General features: G+C 39.6%; 1 protein-coding gene across 1 annotated transcript; it reads right to left on the bottom strand.

The window, feature by feature from the left end:
- Nucleotides 1-468: 468 nt before the first annotated feature.
- On the bottom strand, nucleotides 469-18,997 carry sec24d (SEC24 homolog D, COPII coat complex component). Its single transcript, XM_073474713.1, has 23 exons — nucleotides 18,908-18,997; nucleotides 17,563-17,769; nucleotides 17,073-17,175; nucleotides 16,602-16,738; nucleotides 16,030-16,479; nucleotides 15,327-15,448; nucleotides 14,863-14,974; nucleotides 14,377-14,504; nucleotides 12,454-12,592; nucleotides 11,939-12,054; nucleotides 10,972-11,096; nucleotides 8,075-8,266; nucleotides 7,789-7,882; nucleotides 6,969-7,085; nucleotides 5,956-6,126; nucleotides 5,284-5,380; nucleotides 5,045-5,190; nucleotides 4,808-4,946; nucleotides 4,150-4,268; nucleotides 3,803-3,982; nucleotides 3,487-3,678; nucleotides 2,793-2,882; nucleotides 469-2,361 (listed from the first exon to the last, which is right to left on the bottom strand). Exons 2-23 carry the CDS (start codon nucleotides 17,711-17,713, stop codon nucleotides 2,221-2,223), a joined length of 3,261 nt encoding a protein of 1,086 aa, XP_073330814.1. The 5' UTR covers nucleotides 17,714-17,769; nucleotides 18,908-18,997; the 3' UTR covers nucleotides 469-2,220.
- Between the last annotated feature and the right edge of the window lie 1,617 nt (nucleotides 18,998-20,614).

Genomic DNA, 20,614 nt, shown 5'->3' with positions numbered 1-20,614 from the left:
TGTTTGCAGTGTGTATATTGATTTTAGTGACATTGTCCTTGTGTTAGTGTTTTGTGTAAATGATCCGAAATTGAATCTGGTATAGTGGGCAGCAGATTTCTCACAAATAGGAAGTTGTCTGAATGTGTACATTCTGGCAACAGTTTATAATTAACCGTTATTAGCAAATGGTAAATTTATAGTTGATTAAAACTTTGGTTAATGTGTAAATTAACAATGGACATGTATTATGTGTTAATGGTTATTATTTAATGTTACCTACATTTTGATAATTGCTACCTTTGATGCATTTTTTTTTTTACGTTTATTATATTTTCTTCAAAAACAACATACAGATCAGATAGTTATGAATGAATACTCAGACAAACATTCAAATAAGAGAACTTATTTAATTTGTTGTCCGATAAACGTTCTGTACTTGTGAACTAAATGTAGTACTCACGGCAAAAATAAATTGCACAATAATAGTTATGTCAAGATTTTAATTCAGACAAAATTTGTTGAGGGTTTGGCACCCCACGCCCATGAATTTCCATAAATCTCAAAAAAAAAGAAAAAAAACACAAGCGTCCATCTTTCCAGTTCAATTGAAATCACTTCCTCCATCTCGGAATAGTAAGGTACTCAAATTACCTGAGATAAGTTTGCATACAAACCAAAAAGAAATCAGCCACAGACCTCTAGTACATATATATATATATATTTTAACGTATTTCTTTAACAAGTATTATATCAACTTAAGGCAGATGGTAATATTTTGAGAGAGTTGTTGTGTATTTCATGTACAAAAAGACTTTCTGGAGGCCACACATACACAAAATCGTACAGATGCATACATGAATTACACAATTACCTCAATAAAAACAAGCGATGTGATACAGTACAATGCTGTGCTGAAACTTAAGACTGGAATGTTGCATATCATCATTACAAACAATTTTGTGGACTTTAGTTACGATGACGGAAATCTGATGATCCAATAGTAACTGATCATTTTACAATTGTCCTCACACTTTTGGCACAAGTGTGATTTGTGAAAATGAATCACTTCAACAAGAACAGATCATATTTCTCCCCTTCTTGTAAGTTTTGTGTGACAGTGACAGCTTTATATTTGGTCCACTCAAATTTCATTCTCCCTTAATCATCCTTTTTTCTTTAAATTCCAATTCTCACCCGTGCTGGGTAGGAGGGGAAAAAAGTCATTTTTCATCAGGACATATTTGTTGAACAGCTGTGTTCATTTCATTGTAATCTCAGAACGCCAAAACAAACCGTTTTCTGCGTCACTGCACACTGTGAAGATCAAATCTCGGCTATAAATGGTCAAAGAATGTGATTTTTTTTTTTTTTTTCAGCGAGGGTATGCGTGAAACAAATGCTTTGAATCACTTGTGGCGTAATGGCAGGAATAATTTTCACTTCTGACATCGTTGGCTTTTATTTTGCAATTGTTTCTGCGAAATCATGAAGTAACTGGAATGTGGATACACTATTTAAATGTTTGTTTTAGTACATTTTTCACTAGGACAGCAAAAATGAGAAAATGTAGAAACTTCTATGCGTCGTTTAAATACTGTAAAATTTCTTTGAGCTTTTTAAAAAAGAGTTTTTAGAATTACTGAGACTCTTACGTAGTTACTTTAATAAGAGAGTCATTTATAACAAAGACTAGCGAACGAGTTTTAAAGTGAGCCTCTACAGTATTTGGCCACAAATAACCCCTTGTCTTGACACTAAATCTACAAAGTGAAATGAAAAAACGCTTTACTCGATTGGCTGCACAGTGGAGATAGATGCTGTATTGCTTATGCCAAAAGGCTTCATGCCAAAATGCATTCCAGCGTCAGGCTCTGATGTCATTCCCGTCTCAACAGTCCATCACACACAAGTATCTGTGCGGGAAATGCTGGATGTGTCGTCCATTTCATTTTGCTTGGAAGTTCCTCAGGTGACAAGTGGTTATTTGAAGATCATACTGTGTACTAAAGCGTGTTGGAAAGGCAGCATTGGACTCTCAAGGTTGAATCTCAAAAGGCTCCCCCTGGTTCCCCATTTTTTCCTCTGTCTTTGCAAAAAACACCAAAAAAGTTCTGTGGACTGTCCTTAAGAATTCAAACGGAGCCAAGTGAGGATGACTCTCTATTTGTGCGTGGCCCATTAGATGCCATGTTTCTCCCAGGCCAGTCAGGCAGGGGGCGCCGAGGTCAAACTTGGGGGTTAAGTGAGCAGCTGCCTGATCTCTCGGTGAACGTAGCAAAGGAAGTCCATGTAGGAAGCTCCACCGTGCAGGCCTTTATCCTCCACCAGGAACTGACGGAACACTATCTCTGGTTTGTCCTTCTGCCTCACGATCTGGAGCTGAGAGGGGTAAAAGTTAGAAAATGTCATCCGTTTCTTGCCCAAATGCAGGTTTGGTAGCTTTGTTCTACGTTCACATTGACCTTCGTACTCAAATATACTCCATCGATACATTAGCATGTGCCTAATGGTTTTTCAGAATTTATTTAAAACATGTTGCAAATCTATGTAAACCTCTTTGTCATTTGTTTCCTTTCAATTAACTTGTTTGAAACGTTTTTATACAATATTATGATTTACATTTTTGCATTATACTTTGATGAGCTGGTTTATAGAGCAAAATGACAGTTAAAATAAGAAATGAGGCTGTTTATAACAGATGAAGGGGGATGTAGTTACATATTCTCTCCACTAGAGGGAGGGAGATCATTAAATGCTTCTGTTTAATGTTAATGTTTAGTCATTTACTTTTCCTGTGCTTGATTTTTTACCTTCATAGAGTTCGGCCTCTTTTCAAGCAGGCCGCTGATGATGGATCGGATCCTCTTTGACAACGGGTTGTCCAGTTCTGGCAGGGTACACTGAAAAACACAATTAAATATAGGAATACGTTACAACATTACCATTGCGATGTTTTGATTTGGGGATGGAAAACAAAAAGCCTTGTTTTATGAACTTTTTTGTTCTTTTCCTGATGTTGTCTGCTTACTTCAACACATTTCTGCTCTGCTTCCCTCTCATAAGTACCAGAGCCACATGTTCAAGTGTTGTTTGAGCTCTGCCTTTGAAACTCTGAGTCACTGATACTGTGATTAAACTCACAGACACTCACTCAGTCAGTTTGGCTCATTTTACAGGCTCAACTGATCTTCTATTTGGATCTATCACATGATTCATATTGGATCAAATCATGTTCAGATGTAAGATTTTATTACAAATCCAATCTTTGCTGAGTTATGAAGTGGCTATTTCTCAAAAGTGGACTTCACCTGGAGGCATTACAGCATGGTAAGAGAATGTCTGGGTGTTTAGTTAGCCAATAAAGCCTTCTGTAAGTCCACTTCTGAGAATAGACAATATCTCAGAAAAGACTGAATTCATAATAAAATCTTACATCTGACCACACAAACTGTCTCACTGTTTCATTTGGTTTATATGTTAAGGTCAAAGTGTTGTTATTCTGACCATGTGTCCTTGCAGGTGGGCGAGCGAGGGCAGGTTAAACAGGTTCTGGATGAGGTCTGGCGCGCTCGCTTGTCCCAGCCAAAGAAACATGGATTGGCCGTTCTCCAGCAGGAATATTCCAGAGTCGATCAGACGCTCCTCTGAACAGCGCAGTGGAGTGGGCAGAGCCTCGCTGCCAACGTCCAAGTTGTGCTGAAAGAAAGAACAAATTTCCCACTGTCATTTAAGATGAGGATTTAAAGTCTAAAGATTTAAAGGATTGTAAGTGTCCCAAATAAGTTGCTGTACACTAAGCGTGTGTGAGTTTGTCCCCTACCAGTGGGATGAGTCGTGGGTAGAACAGCAGCTGCGTGTCCTCCACCCCCATGCCCATGACCGACAGCCTTTGATGGGCTCTGTCGTCCGTTGAGAGCTCTGTGCTGCCAACCAACGGAGCAGTTTTCATCAGGCTGTTCATGTAGACTGGGAACACCTTCATGGCATCAGGCAGGATCAGCTGTATATCAATACAAGCAGAAGAAGTCAGTTACTTTCTAAGAGGGTGCTCAATAAAATCTTTAGTTATAGACACTTCAGTCAGTGGACATCAAGGAGCTCTTTGTATCCTAAAATCTAAAAGCTTAAATTCAACTAATATCTTTCCAGGTGTTGTCCTGCACTGACCTGGCTGGCAGCGGAGGGGCTGGCACAGTTCTTCCTGTAGCATGCCAGCATGTGGGCTGTCTGGTTGACCAGGATCTCCCTGACATTCTTCAGAGGCTGGTTCAATATGGCACGATAAGCTGAGTGGGCATGAGAGAAGGTTGGTTAAAAGACAGGAGAGGAGCACAGAGGGCCTAACACTGGCAGCTGAGGTTAAGGAGGGGAGTAAAGCACAAAGGATGAATGATGAAATAAAAAAATCAGGCAGGGGAAGCGAGAGCACACAAGGGGAGCTGGGCCGATGAAAGAAGGCAACTGAAGGTCAGTAATACAGCTGTACTTAAGGCTCGCTATGTGCAGATTACAGCAAGGCTCATCTGTAACATGTGGTCCGTATTTTTACAACTCATTCTTCTTCTACTCATAAGTCAAGTGCGTATTAGTAGATAATAAAGTGATGCATGGGGTACATTCAACAAAGGTCAGGATGATACTGCAGTACATCAGCAGGCTGCGTCTGCACTACATTATACCACCATATAAAGAGAGCTGACTGTATGGAATGACTGGTCATACGTTATGGGAGGGAAATACATCTCTTCTGCATTTAGCTGTAGTGTAACCACATGCAAACTTATAATAAAGCCATAAGTGTGGCTTTTTAAAGAAGGGCAGTAACCTGATTTGGTAAAGAAGTTGATGAGCGAGTCAGTCTCGCAGCTCTTGTACAGCTCCGACAACTGCGAGCTGCAGTTAAGACTGAGGTTGTGGATGCGGAGACGTCGCTGTCCACCGATGGTGGTGTACAACAAGGCACACTGGGAAACAAACAGAAATTAAAACATTTCATAACAGTTCATAACAAAACCTTGACACCCCCACTCCTGACAAAAGGCACATTTCAAAACACACATACCTGCATGAGCGCCCCGGTCTCCTCACTGAGCGTGTCGTCATGCTTCAACTCGACAGTCACAGCCTTGTCGCAGTCCACAGCTGCCATCTCTATATCTGTGGTGTTGTTCATATGGATGGCACCAAAGAAGTCTGTGGCTCTGAAGCCTGAAGGGAAACATTCACAAATATTTAAATCACTGAGAGGCATCTCCTTGTAGCACATGGGTAATCTCAGGTAAGTCTTGGACTATTCCTCACCTGTACTGGTACGAACACGCATGATGGCATCAAATCCGATGCTCTTCTCCACGTCTTTCCTCAGGTCTCTCAGGAAATGCTCCCCATCGATCTCCACCTGACAGCAACGAGTACATTTGAGTCAGAAAAAAAATTATATATGCTAGGTTTTAACCAGCAGATGGCAGTGTTGTCCCAGTTTGGTCACATGCCAATGACAGACAAACTGGGGACTTGTAAACTACCTTAACATAGGTAATTTAGTCTAATACCAAGAGAGGTGATTTCCTGAAGTGTCACATTTGAGCTTAACTGGAACATAAATGTGTTTTTATGGAGTAATAAAATGCTGCAGCTCTTACTGTTTAATGCCTGTATTGTACTGTTATTTATCATCTGTTTCAGTGTAGGTTTAGCCATGTCTCTTAAACTGCATTGTACTGCTTCAGTATGCGGTGTGTTTGTACAGTGTGAAGCGATTTCCCATGCTTGTTGCACCAGTCCTATGGGACAGGGCGATAATAGACTGTGGGTACTGTGCCAAAGCCATTAAGTGGATACAACTAGCTTTTATTAGGCTGCAAATGCCTCTGCCTGTTAAATTATGACTACTCAGTGTCATGACAAGAAATCCATATCATTTATGTGTCTGCTTGCAGCATCACTGTGTGTGCGTTGAGAGGCCTGTTGTACCTGGAAGTTGTTGTACTTGTAGACGGAGCCTCCGGTGTGCGACGGCACATCAGCCATGGTTGCCAAGTCTACATACTGGCTGGGGAAGAGGAAGAGATCCACACAGCAGCCCTGTGCTACACAGTCCTTTGACAGCTGCTCATACACTCCTTTCTGAGGCTGGAACAGGGTCTAACAGAAAAAAAAAAAGATTTTCATTTGGTTAAGTGTGGTAGCATTCTCAGATTTCAAACAAAACATGAAGATAGATTCCATTACAACGCTCTCCACAAGTACAGCTTTTACAAGGTTCCCACACCTTCTTAAACGTCATTTCAAGGACTCTTCTCAGACTTTCTTGGCCATCTTCGATCAAATTGAAGGACCCAACATAACAGAGTTTAAGACACGGGCCAAGGTTATCTACTATTACAACACTGAGAATTTGTATAATGAAAATACCAGGCTTTAAGGCTTGTTAACGTTAGCTTTCTTACTTGCCATAGCCGGTGTTATTCTACTTCAATTAAGCATGCACACGTGACTGTTGCACTGACACCGAGGCACAGACACACATGCAGACGGCCTATTTACTAACGTGATGTAAATTAAATATCAAAAGAACTTACATTTCTGCTGTTGCACAAAATGTATTAATAGAAGCACTTTAAAATGACATGTCTATTTATGTCTATTTTCAAAAACAATTCATGAACTTTCAAGGATTTCAAGAACCCATAAGAACCCTGGCTTAAATAAACAAAAAATGTATTGTAATGGAAGGAATACCTCAAAAGAAATAATGATTTTGTCTAAACTGTCTTTACAGAATAAAGAGATGTGTCGTTTTTAGAAAATCTAATTTTTATGCTTAACACAAGGAAATTAAGCCGTGCTCTGCCCTGTCCTATTAATCTACATCCGCCAGCAGTCTGTATTTGGAGTTCAGAATAAGCTATACAATCTAAATTCACTAAACATAAAGTTTACCATTTCCTCTCTGGGATTAATAAAGTATTTCTGAAGTTGCTCACTTTCTCTTTGTCAGTGTTGACCAGCTTTTTATCATCCCTGTTCTTCAGTTTGCCAGGAGCCTCAGCTGTGGGCATGGAGGAGTGGAAGATGAAAAGCTTTCCGCTACATTCTGCTGCCTGGAGGGGAAAGAATGATGGGAGAGAAAAGATCTCAAAAAGAGAGATCCCAAACCAGGTGTGCAGCATGCTCCTGCCTGACATGTTGATCATAGCTTTACAGTGAAATCATGAGGTCACAACACCAAGTCCTGCAGAGGGTGATAATAAAATGCTCGCCTGTGTGGCAAAATAAACTAATAAAGAAAAGCTTAAGCAATACCCAAAATGAAAATATGAACATGAACAGGCATGGGCAAATAAATAAGTCTCAGACTCTTTGCTGTTGTGTAATGTCACAACTGCTTCCAATTAAAAGCTGTGTGTGAACTTTTCCTTTCCTGAGTGCCAAAATACTGACCTCACATCACTGGGAAAGTTTGTTGGACTTTATAATGTAAACACAAACATATCAGGAAGAGAAAAAAGAAACTTCACTGAGTTGAAAGGTTAAATGAGTTCAGCAATACATCAAAAATATTATACCAAATATAATTTTAGAAAAACACAGTGTTGTGTGTTTTGGCACATTTCATTAGAATTCATTCAGCATATAGTTGTAAAAAGATATAGAAACACTGCTGCTTATCAAATCTGGCTTGTCAAATAGGAGCTAATGATGTTCAAATAATCTGCGTCCAATCCTAAAGCAGCCGTACACATGATTCAGGGACGTTTGGGAAGGCCCCTCATGTCCCACTGCGTGTTGATAGATGTCGCTAACCTTGAATGCCTCCACGCCGGCTTGGATGACAGGAGCAAAGACTGTTTCGCTCTCGTTGGTGTCTGCAAACATGTCAGGAATCTGGTCCAGGAGACTAGAGAGGAGAGGGACAGGATTATGGCTCTGTCAATTTAAGGAAAAGACTCTATTGTTTTGTTTTTCTCTTGCTTTTCTTCTCCAGAAAAAGATTGTTCTTGAAATATTTAACCTCTATAACATATCAAACAGTTTCCCTTTCACTGATATAACACAGGGCAGTCCAGCAAAATTAAAAGTGTTGTCTTACTTGTAGATAACAGCCCTAGATTCTTGATAGTTGACGAGGAAGCCGTCGAGCAGCGGGACAAACATCTCAGCTGTGTCTGAAACCACCATCATCTGGGGCTGGGCCAGAGCGCTCTTCACGTTGTAGAAGTGAAGGACCTTGTTGTAGGTGACGAAGCCGACCTTAATTGCAGAGCTCTCCACGCCATCCTCTCTGGGGAGGGAAAGAACAAGCAATTTGTGAATTCCAGGATGGTTCTAGTAAGTCTGGTTAAATGTTAACAACGGCTGCATGTGTGCAGTGTATAAAATCTATTTTGTCAAAGATGTGTTTATGCCTGCCGTCATGTTTACAAGGATCCACTGTCATCTGGCAGTCATTGCTAAAATCTTACTGCGCAACGCTTTTATTTATCTCTACCACTAACATAATGTCCCTGTTCTATGAAACAATAAAGCATAGAAGCTGTTGCTTAGGTAAGATAATAAAACTGGCACTTTTCTGGGGCAAAAGAAAACTAAATCTGGTTTATCTTTAGGATGGCCGGCCCTCTTAAGCATTATGCCATGTTAATTTAACCATGTCAAATTACCAAGTAAAAACATTCATCAAGGAGTGGAATAACAATCAAGATGGACTTGTTTGTTAATGTTTAAGATCTCTTCCTGAATGGTGGTCCAAAGGGAAAGGAAGACATTAGCTGCTGAAGGTTTACAAAATCCAAGTAAATGTTGGTTGGCGAGGAAAACAACTAAACCCATTTACTTGTGAGTCATGCCTGCCTTTTTTTTTTTTTTTTTTGTACTTTCTCTTTGTCTTGTTCTCAGGATTACAGTCAACTTGCTGCTGGATTTACACTGTTAGAATAGAGCAGAAAAGTATTTCCTGGGAAGTTCTGAAAAGCTCTACTGTATGCAAATGTGTACTGCTTGTAACAAAAATATTGATTTGCAAGAACTGCTCCTTTTAAACCAAAGTAAATCTGAATTTAAGATGTGTTTATTATTGGAAACTTGATTCTTCATATGTGTGTACTGTATGGTTGCCAAAAGATTTTTTTACACTACTTACCTACCTACCTCCGCCATCTTGTGCAATTACCCTGTGCAATAATACCATTTTTATTTTTTTACATATTTATATTTTGTCTTTTCTTTCTCCTATTTAAATCTTTTTGTAGTATTTTTAAGTCTACTTGTTTAATGTCCCTTGTACTTATTGTATGTCTGTCTACCTGCTCTTGTATTTATTGTATGTCTGTCTACCTGCTACTGTAACAAGTAAATTTCCCCGATGTGGGATGAATAAAAAAGTCTAAAGTCTAAAGTCTGACTTACTGTGAATTCCCTTTAATTAGTACCATATTCCATATTTTTAAGATAGAAAGACTGACTTGTAAAATAAAATGTTAGCAAAATGTTTTATTTCAGTCGTAGTAGATAAGTGCCACTAGATGAAATAAAGACATGACAACCCCTGAGATTTACCAGAACACTCTGAATCAGGGTGTGGAACTGGTAGCTAGCTAGAACCAAAACCATATATCAAAACCTTTCACCATCATAGTTATTTAAAAGCATTCTTTAGTGACACTGCCAACTGCAGTTTGTAGATCTCTCTTCTTAAATCATGAGGACACTCAGGAGCATGTTACGTGGCTTTGAAGAAACTATGCCACTGCTCAACTATATGCCAGCAGCTCCTCTATGAAATAAGAGTGGATCAATTTATTTAGTTCTTTCTCATACCAGACAGCAACTGAAAAATTACAGCGACAATTAAAGAAAGTCTTTGTCTACAGCGGCATCGACTTAGATCTGGCTCTTGCTTCATCTTGACTAAATGAACATGTATTTCGGCAAATAGGGCAGAACTACATGAACCATATTAAATAGCAGGATATCCAAATGCTTTCATCTAGTGCCTGTATAAACAAAAATAAAGATTCAAACACAGCTGAAGAGGTGGTTTATCCGAAGTACACTTCTACAAAGTGTTTTAAGGATGATGTCATGGCAGCAGACAAATATGGATATATTGCTGCTGGGACTAATGAGGTGGAGAGGAAAAGAGAAATGTCCAAGTTATTTTAGGAGGAAGCATCCGCTCCTCTGATATATCACAAACTGACTTCCGGAAGTAAACCAGTGTTGTCTGCAGAACAAAGCCTTTTGCTTTGTTTTTGTTTTGGTTGCCTTTGAGAGATGAGAGCCTGCACTGTAATGCTTTCCATTTCTGGCAGCCTTGGCCCTTCCTAACTGATACCCACCATCTGTAAAACTTCATGCAAGAACATTCAGCTGATGAGAACAAATAGTTGGCTTGGCGTTAAAGACTTGAGGAAAGTCTTTTTTTGGCAAAGTATATGTTGACCTGTAATAACAGCATTTTAGCATATTATGTGAGTGGTAGGAATGTTCCTAACGACTAATTTCCCTTTTAAATGGAAGTTTAAACTAGTCAAAGACTAGTCAAAGTAAGAACATAGTCAGAAAACAGACTAAATTTAGCATATTTTAATCTATAATGTTAAGCACTGTCCAAATAAATGTTCTGTAATATATAGGAGCTATTTGAAACTGTTAATTACATTATTCAATAATCAAACTGTATTTTAAATGCAGCTGAAATGTGTGGCACTTTGGGCCATGCATCCTAAACATTGCACATCATCCTAAAAACCATGACAAATTACCAAATAATTAGTTAATAAACAACGTCAAAAAAACAAAAAAAATCTTTAGGAAACATACCTGATTATTACAACAGCATTTTCATTGGATGATTGCATATAATAATACAAAAAATAAAATAAAAAACAAACAAACTAGTATTTCAGGTGTTGAAAGGATTCATTGACTAACCACACACATCCCTAGTGAGTGTGTGTGTGTGTTTTGCTGATTTATCTTATGTACCTGGGCAGATCCTCCAGCAGAGTCTTCAGCTCATCACAGATCAGTTTGACCAGCCCGCTTTTGATGTTGCTGTAGGACACGTCGATCATGAAGATGTAGGCGGGAGGGTTCGGAGGCTTGTTGTTCTGTGTGAGAAGAAGGCAGGAGGTGAAATGAGTTAGTTGCTATTTTGAAATCTTTCCAGGCGAACGTGGCTTGGCAGGCACGATGCATGAAATGCCCAATTTCAAAAGGAAATGAGCAAAAATGTTCCTTGTGCACATTTAAGCTGTTGAACAAACCAGTCGTGGGAAAATAAATTATTATTATTTTTAGTCTCGTATCCTCTAATTTAGGGTCTTAATCTTTATCCACCTTAAATTTCTGTTATTAGTTCTCTAATATCAGATATGTTTCCATTAGTGCTTCCTCATAACTTTGGATAGCTGTGAGGAGACCATGACAGTTATGAATTCATGAAAAAAGGGCAATGGAGTGTGTGTGAGGGCGACTAAGTGTAAGACATTGTTATGTTTCCACAGTAACAAACCATGACAGGACACTCACCTTGCAGGCTTTTGTTTAATAACTGGCCTGCAGAGACTGTTTATAAGTCTTAATAAACAGAGCAGAAGTAGGCCAGTGGAGTGACTCAGCCTTGCCAGCTTCCTCTGACCCTCTAATGTTGTTCTCAACCTCCATGGGGACATGGAACTGATTGGCATCGCTGTCTTTTCAGTGTTTGCAAAAGAACTGAGCTGAACACTTCCTGTCCTGCATTCAGTTTTGTGATGAACAATGTAGGGTGCCGAAAGGCCCCTAAGAATAATACCATAGAGTAATAGGCACTTCTATCTAAGCATAAACTTTACACTAGCAAACAAATCCCTGGATGTATGTGCTTGTCTGTATTGATCCACTTCATCCACTCTGCATAATGTGTATTGAACAGCAGTCATCAGATCTTTAGGAGTGTAGTGCCCTGTACCTTGCAGTAGTCCATGGTGGCTGCAAACTCGTAGGAACCCCGAGACAGCTCAGGCCTCTCGTAGAAGTCCACCCTCCGGCCCATGTGGTCGAGATGTTGGAAATAGAAGACTGGCACTAGGGTGAGACAAAAAATGATTTATAGAAAAATGTGCACAACATATTTATAGTAACTTTTACTTGTTTTAGTGTCCTTTAAATGGACAGTTCACCCTAAAATAAAAATATTTTCCTCTTCTAGATTGTTTTGATGCGAGTTGCCGAGTTTAGGAGATATTAGCTGTAGAGAAGTCTGCCTTCTCTCGATTAAAATGGAACTAGGCAGCACTCCAGCTTGTGGTGCTCAAAGCAGGAAAAAAATACATTTGAAAAACTCAACAGCAGTGTCTCTTTTCAGAAGTCATGACCCGGTTACTCAAGATAATCCACAGAACTTGTTGTAAGCGGTTTAGAAGTAGGAGCTGGAGTGCGATCTAGTTTTCTGACTGCCTAACACATTTTGGATGACATTCATACCTTCATTGACACAGCTGCAGAAACCACACTGGAAGCGGCGACCTCCCTCGATAAACTGCATGTAGGGACACATGTAGGCCTTGCATCGGTTGCAGCGGATCGGGCCTGTCTCGCCGTGGTTCACAACATACAGAGGAGTCTACACAGAGAGACCCAAAAAAGCATTATGGTCATATTTTCAATAGCTGTTTCTAAATTAAATGAGAAAAAAACTCATGTAACTGGTCCTAAAAAAGGAAATCCATGACTGTAACAGCTATAAGATCTTATTATCTACTTTTTCTTTGTTTATAGAATTATTAAGTGTCCACATTCCCTGAAAGATTTCCCATATTTTCAGTAATGCAACCCTTGCTGTACTTGGACCATATCCTTGCACATACTGCACTGATTCCATGGCACCCAAACAACACACACTGCACTCTCATATACAGAACATTTGTCTGGTGTGGAATGTAAATGCTGTTTAATATACATACCACAGCACTGTTACTAAGTGCCTTATGCAGGCCTGCAGATGTCTTAACTATTTATTTAACACTCCCAACAGGCTTTGACACAGCGTTAATTTAAAATGTTTGCTGGAAGAACTCAACAACCATAAAACACATGCAGAGGAGGCAGTGACAGGTTTATTATTAAACTGGAGACTTTAAGATGGAGATTAAAAGTGTTTACATTATCTTAGGGCTGTTTACCCAATGCAAGAAGAACACAATGCATATAACACCCAAGCACAACAGCATGCTCTTCTGAGTTATGCACAAACTGACAGGACTGAATAAGTTTAAAAGTTTTTTGGAGTAACTGTAGTATGATTTTGCTCTAGATGGAATCAAGTGCAACACACTCGAGTTTAATTCCCTTTGTATAAACCTCCTTTCTTCTTCAGAGGTCCCTGCAGATCTGACATTAGCTAATTACCCTAAAGTCAGATGAGAGAAGGAGAACATTGCCTAAAAAGGCCAATTGGTGCCTGGGACAAGTCGAGTGGAGGGGGGTAAATATCTGAGGCAAGATTGTTGGATCACATATGATCCAACAGGAGGTCACTCACAGGACAAATTAACTTTTGTAGTAAACAGAGTCATCTGTTAAAAGGAGAGATTCTGTGGTTATATTCTACTGTCCACGATTTACTTTTATTTTTTTAATTTATCTTATTAAAAGGTCTAGTGTATAGAATTTAGGTGGATCTGTGAACATAAATATATACTTCTTTTTATTATTATATAATCACCTGAAACTTGGAATCATTGTGGTTTTGCTACCGAAGGCTGAGCCTTTTATATCTACAGAGGGAGTGGGTCATCTTCCACATAGCCAACCACATTGCACCGCCATTTAGTTTTCCACAAAAAACATAACATGTGTTTTCTTGTAAGTTTCAGAAGTCTGAGAGATGACTATGGGTAGAAGGGCTTTGGTGTGGGATGATTGTTTTTGCATGCATTCTCCCCATAAATATAATTTAGGCCCACCCAAGTAGATTTTTTGATTTACAGGATTTTCTTTCCTTTCAAGAGCTTGCATGGGAATGCGAAGAGTGCAGACTGGTTAAGAATATGCACAATCCATTAATAAGTAAAGATATATATAGAGTGGGAAAAATAATGATCAAAACTCTCACATTACGCTGCATCACAGCCTACTCAAGTGATGAATGCTGCACAACACAAGGCCAACCATCACAAATAAATTCTCAATCTGTGGGGGACGATGGTCTATATTACATTTATCATTCACTGCAAGAGTTGGACTCAGCAAATGTGCTTCATCACAACCAAGCTGCTATGAATCTGTTCAGTCTTTATGTCTTTTTTTGGTTTATCTTAGCAGGGAATTATCTATTGTTGATATTATTTGAACATCATTTTTTGATAAAGCAACTGGCTTCAAGTTACATCTAAAACCATGACTTACCTCATCCTTTGGCAAGCTGGCAAATGGTTTGATGATGGTAGCCAAGGGCACTTGGCACTGTTTGGCCAGATCGGCAGTGCAGGGTAGGGCGTAGGTGGTGCAGCGCATGAACCTGGGACTGGCATTGCCTGCGGTGAGCAAAATAAAGGTTATCATCCCCTGAGAGAGAAGTGTGGACTGCAATTTTTCATGTTTCATTTAACATTTCCAGAAATCAGTAGTCACTCATTAAAATAATCAAGGAAATGTGTGCATTTTGAGTACAAGCATATAAATGAAAAAGTACAGGCTGAACTTGATGTGGTCAAGATGACATATGTTGCATACAAATCCAGATATTGTAGAAAGAAAATGTGTTTAAAACTATTTTGGTCGTCTTTCCAAAAATAAATCAATAAGTAAAATGGGGGACAAGGGATGAACTACTTCAGTTGCATCATCAACTACAAGTTTTTTGTTCTTGAAGAGAAGTTTAAATGTTATTACCTTGGTCCTCTACTGTGAAGTCAGTGGTGACCAGAGGTGGAGCCTGTCCTCTCATGTTTGTGCTGAAGACTTGCCCCCCTCGTCTCGCTTGATCATCCTCAATCACTTGGGTCTAAAACAGACACGTTAGGCATTAAACTGCAACTCTTCATGAGTTATCAGGTACAATGTCTTTATCATGTCATGTATTAATAGTGACAGCTTCACTGCATGGAAAACATGTTTGCTTTGGCTTGATTATATGACGAAATGTAAATCAAAATATCTGTAACCATTTTTCTGTAATCTTAGTTTGCTTAATCATTTCACATTTCCCAAAATATAATGAATTAAGTCATTGAAAAGAAAGACATGATGTACATGAGGAATTAAAAAAGCTTCTGGTTCAGGACATAAAATGTGGAATGACACGTGGTGAGCTGGTATGTGAAGGTATGCAGTCCCAGGAGGATTAGTCTACTCACTGTGCTGGGGATAGAGTCAGGGTCCAGTTTCTTCTGAGGTGGTCCCGCCAGTCCCGCTGCTGCTCCAGGGAAGGCCCCTGGCATGCCTAGCTGGGGCCCAGCCATCTGTCCCCCAAACTGGCCTGTACATTAAAACAAGATATAATGGCTATTAAATTATATTTATTGAGTAATGTGTACTGTGTGAAGTACACAATTGTGTGCAGCAGAGATTTTGTTTTGTTGACTACATGTAGAATGTAGAATAAGATATGATATAACTGCTCCAATACTAGCAAATATAACGTACTGTTTTCATGTTTAGCTAAAAGGACAAAGACTGATTTTGTTGCCAGACTCGTCTGTATTATAGAACTACTCGACATTAAAACTGTTCTATGGCTCAGAGCAGCCTCAGAGGAGAATCGAGCATCAAAGACACACTGCATGAAAGGATTAAACATTTCCTCTTTTACTTTTGAACTCTGTTGTCGTTTAAAATATTTTCTGTGCTCATTTGGTGTTGTTAATGTCTGCCTGTCATGCAGGAGATTCCTCTGACAACAAATCCACACACTGAGCTAATGACCAGTGTCATTATCAGTGTCCGTATCACTACAAATAAGTAACCAAAACAATCTAATGTTGACAAAAACTGCTTTTAGAATACATTTTTTGACTGGTGTGAGATAAACTTTTTAAGGGTTAACAATGTCAGGGTTACCTGCTTGCTGTGGGTATCCTGGTGGACCACCAGCTCCGGTGGGACCAGGCTGCTGGAAACCTCCAGGGCCTGGAGGAGGTGGCCCGGCAAAGGGTCTACCCATGCCTGCCATTGGAGGACCTGCCATCGGAGGGCCTGCCATTGATTGTCCTGCCATTGGAGGGCCTGCCATTGATTGTCCTACCATTGGAGGGCCTGCCATTGATTGTCCTGCCATTGGAGGGCCTGCCATTGATTGTCCTGCCATTGGAGGGCCTGCCATGGGAGGGCCTGCCATGGGAGGGCCTGCCATAGGCATGTTTGCTTGGGGTGACTGTGGTGGAGACATGTGGGGGGACTGTGGGCCTGGGGGCATCTGTGGCTGGCCCATTGCTGGAGGAGGAGATGTTTGGAATGGCTGCTGGGCTACAGAGCTTATTGGAGGAGGAGGGCTCTGCATGGGACCTGGGGCTACACAATTTAGACATCTAGTGAGCACATTATCCCTTCTACTGAAGTACTATAATCAATAAAAGCGACTACTTTGCTGATATGATGTGTCACAAGTAGACATAAGTAAATAGCAAACTTACCATAGTTGCCTAGGTTCATAGCACTCATCTGATTGCTGAGCTGCTGTGTTGGAGGTGGTGCTGGAGAGGCCATGCTGTTGTATGGGGTCTGTAGAGGTTGTCCATAAGCAGCAGAAGCGGCTGGTGGAGCAGGGTATCTGAAGGACAGAAAAACAGTTATCATTATACAGCAAGTACAGTGTGGTCTCAAAATGTGCTTCATACTAATAATTCAAATGTTTTTACAATGCAGTATGTCATTTTGCCAACATGGTGCAGATATATCTTTTGCATCCAGTCCTTGATAATTAAAAAAGTTATTTTTACTTAATAAAGAGTTGAGAAAAAATAAAAGTAGTCTCTTCTGTTTCATCATCTGTCTCTTTCTTTGTGTATTTCAAATGTGACACTTGCACATTCAATATCTCCTTATGTTGATTCCAAAGACAAAATTAGCAGTGCTAACAGTTGCTCTTTAGTGAAGATTGTTACCTTTGTGGGTGTGCACCGTTCTGCTGGGCATTTGGATTGTACTGACTGGACACTGGAGGTGGAGGCATGCCGGCAGCAGAGGAAACTGGTGATTTCATCATACCTGCAATGAGTAACACACACTATATGTGAACAGTATACATCTATAGTTATTCCAGATACAAACCTTTGATACAGCATAGTGAGACAAAGTAAACTTCACTCCATGAAAGATAAAACATAATGATATAATACAAACTAAGACATGTTACGAGTCATATTCTGCAAAGCATGCATTTCGGGCCTGTTATAATAATAATAATAATAATAATAATGTCAGCCCAAAACAGCAGACTTCATCTCTGAACGCTTGTGAGCTTTTAGCACAGCTACAATTGATATAATTCAGAAATAAATGAGCGCATCTTGCACGGTGGCAAGACTGAACTTGTTAAATGAAAGCCCATGTTATTTGAGAAACAATCCAAACACAAGAGTAGAAGTCCTTTACCTGTTGGCGGAGCGTTGAATGCTTGAGGCGGTCCCCCATAGTGCCCGTAGAGGGGCTGTGCAGGACCAGCTCCAAATCCACCTTGGTAGCCCCCCATCCCTGGCTGGGCCTGGGAGTACGGGGGTGCAGCAACATAACCCTGTTGACTCATGTTGGTGGGATGACTGTTACTGTCTTCTCATGCCAGGATGAATGAGTCTTGTCAACCTGTGGGGGTAAAGAGTGACATGTACCTTAGTGTTTTTACTTGATTTTGACAAACAAATTAACACAATGAGTTTTTTTCCTTTAGGAAATAGAAATATTTCAGGGAAAACCTGTCTTTTATGAACAGTTTGCATCCTTCCCAACAATATCACTCTTAAATCTATTTCTTTCATAAATCTAGCATGTTTAGAAAGACACAAAAGCAACAACAACATTTGATATTTGACCTCATGCAATCATCAACACTCCTGTCACATGGACTTTTGACATTGCTTGTTGAGAGATAAGCCAGGCCTATCCTTACTAACATTATCTCCAGGTGACTACATGAGTTTCTGGTTTGTTGTCAGAACTACAAATCAGTGACCGGTAATAAACTAGCATGCTCACATCTGCTTAATTCTGGCTATATGAATTCCCATATAGGCCTCTAATAATGGCCATTTAAAAAACACTTCCTGTCCACTGCAGGTTTTAGCCTGTCTAAGTTTTGGCTAAAGACTGTCAGTGAGTTTTGGTTTCATCTGCATTAAAATGATGTGTTGTAGAAGCAAAAGGCCTGTAGACTTTTTTCAGGGTGTAAACCTTTTTGAAAAACAAGTTGAACTTCGGCACAACTGTGTCAACACAAATAACAGCTGCGTACTGGCAACTCCATTAAGGTGCTTTATCACTACTCGATAAAGCAATTTAACACATTTTATCCAAACGAAACGCAAAAGGAAAGAGAAATAAGCCTGCTTAATTGTCCTGTTCAACTGTTAATTGTGTCCGCCAGTTACAAGAATTGCCACGTCGAAGACCGTTATGATGGCTACAAACCTGAGCATCCCTTCTTCCTTCAATTCACATCCAGCTGAACGGACACATACATTGTTCAATCATATTCTGGTTAAGACTTATAGCTCAACACCTTATCGAAAGTGTGCTGTGACATGACAGCACCGCAGCGCAGTCAGTGTTGATTACATATGGATAGAAAACATCTTGCTAGCTACGCGGAAATTACTACAAAGTTTTCCTTCGCACTAACGGTGCATTCATTTCAAACGTGTATACCGTCAAATAGAGACTTGCCTGACACAGAATTAAGCATTTGAATTACACCGTGGGTAAATATTATCGTAACGGTATTTACCTGAATATTGGACTGAGTCCTCTTCGCCGTGTATTGCCCTCAGTGAAAGCAGAGTGCCACGTCAAACTCCACCAAAGCGCCGGTCGCTATGTTGGCTACGCGGCGAACATCACCCGTGTCGACGAGGCAAGGTTTCCGGTTATATATTTCAAAATAAAATCCTTCATAGCTCATAAATGTTCTTACGCAACATGAATGACGCAAACAAAATGCCCGTTTACAATAAACTACTTTTTGACAACTTATTTAAACAATTTTGACATTCTACACACCCAAGTATTTGTTTTAAAACGTTAAATTCTGCTTTTATCTTGAAGAGAAAACAGTTGAACTTCTGGCATTGGTCGAGGTGTTTTCCGCTGACTTGATAGGGCTGAGTCGTGTCTGGCGCTGTACGCATGCGTGAAACAGAGGAAACCCATACACGTCAGCACAGGGGATGTGGACCTGTGCGGTCCTTATGATACATGTGTTTCATCACCATCTACTACAATTTTACACAAGGGATGTGGCCTATGGATGAGGACAACACAGGAACCTGATTACGGATAGCCTTACATTTATTGATTAAGCACTAGGGGACGTAGATATTATTGAGGTATAGACCCTGAGACAAGCTGTGGAGGAATTTGTTATACACAAATCAAAGTGTTTTGGGTTTTTTTTTAATTAATAACAATCTATGCTCTGCATGTTTGAATTTGCTTTGAAACAGCATTACACCATCATGTAGTGACAGGAAACGTTGGCTGCAATTGAACAGTCAAATAAATAAATGACATGGGAAAATGTTTCAAAAAGTCAAAAAATTTGGACAGAGGATAAAGCACACTAACACTACAGGAGTTGTTATGATGCCAAACCCTTAAGATTATGAGTAACATTATTATGAGTTACGATACCAGTGGTAAAGTGAAAGTACTAATACTACAGTGTAGTCATACTCTGTTCTCAGCGAAAGTCCATTCAAAACTTTACTTGAATAAAAGCACAGAAGTTTTAGCATAAGAATATATTTAAAATACCAAAAGTAGAAGTACTCATTATACAGGATCATGACTCATTTCAGAATATTATATATTAAATGAGTGGGTTAGGATTACTGATACATTAATGTGGTCATCACTCTAATGTTGCAGCTTTTAATGACTGCATGCAGATTGATAGTGACCTATCATCATTTAGGCTGATTGTTTGTTAGATTTTGTACTAATTATCTGAATCTGCGAAGTAACAAGTAACTATTAACTAACTAGTAAAACTTTGAAATAACTTTAGCTGAGAAAAAAGTATATTTGCCTCTCAAAGTAAAAGTATAAAGTAACAGAAGATTGAAACACTACATTGCACTTGAGTAAGTAACTTTCCACCACTGAATCAACAAGGATGGGGATAAATAATAATAAATAATAGTTCTTCCAGGCTTTAGAGGTGCAACATACTAAGATAAGATGAAAATATACAACTATCTGCATTAACAATAATATTCTCATGTTGCTGAGGCTGTTTGCTATTTATCTATGCTTTTGTGGCTTTATGGCTACTTTCCACAGGATGTTGAGGATATTTAGTTTTCAGAGTATCATGTAGCAGTTCTCCCAGGTTTATCAGAATGCTGCAGCTCGGGGATGTTAGACAGAGCGTGAAATGGTCCAATGGCTCTCCATGACAAACCACCAGTTGCATGCAACGCCTGCAGGCGGGTCC

This window comes from Pagrus major, chromosome 10, assembly GCF_040436345.1.
Source record: "Pagrus major chromosome 10, Pma_NU_1.0".
NCBI classification, from domain to species: domain Eukaryota; kingdom Metazoa; phylum Chordata; class Actinopteri; order Spariformes; family Sparidae; genus Pagrus; species Pagrus major.
This window is presented reverse-complemented; position numbering and strand designations above follow the sequence as displayed.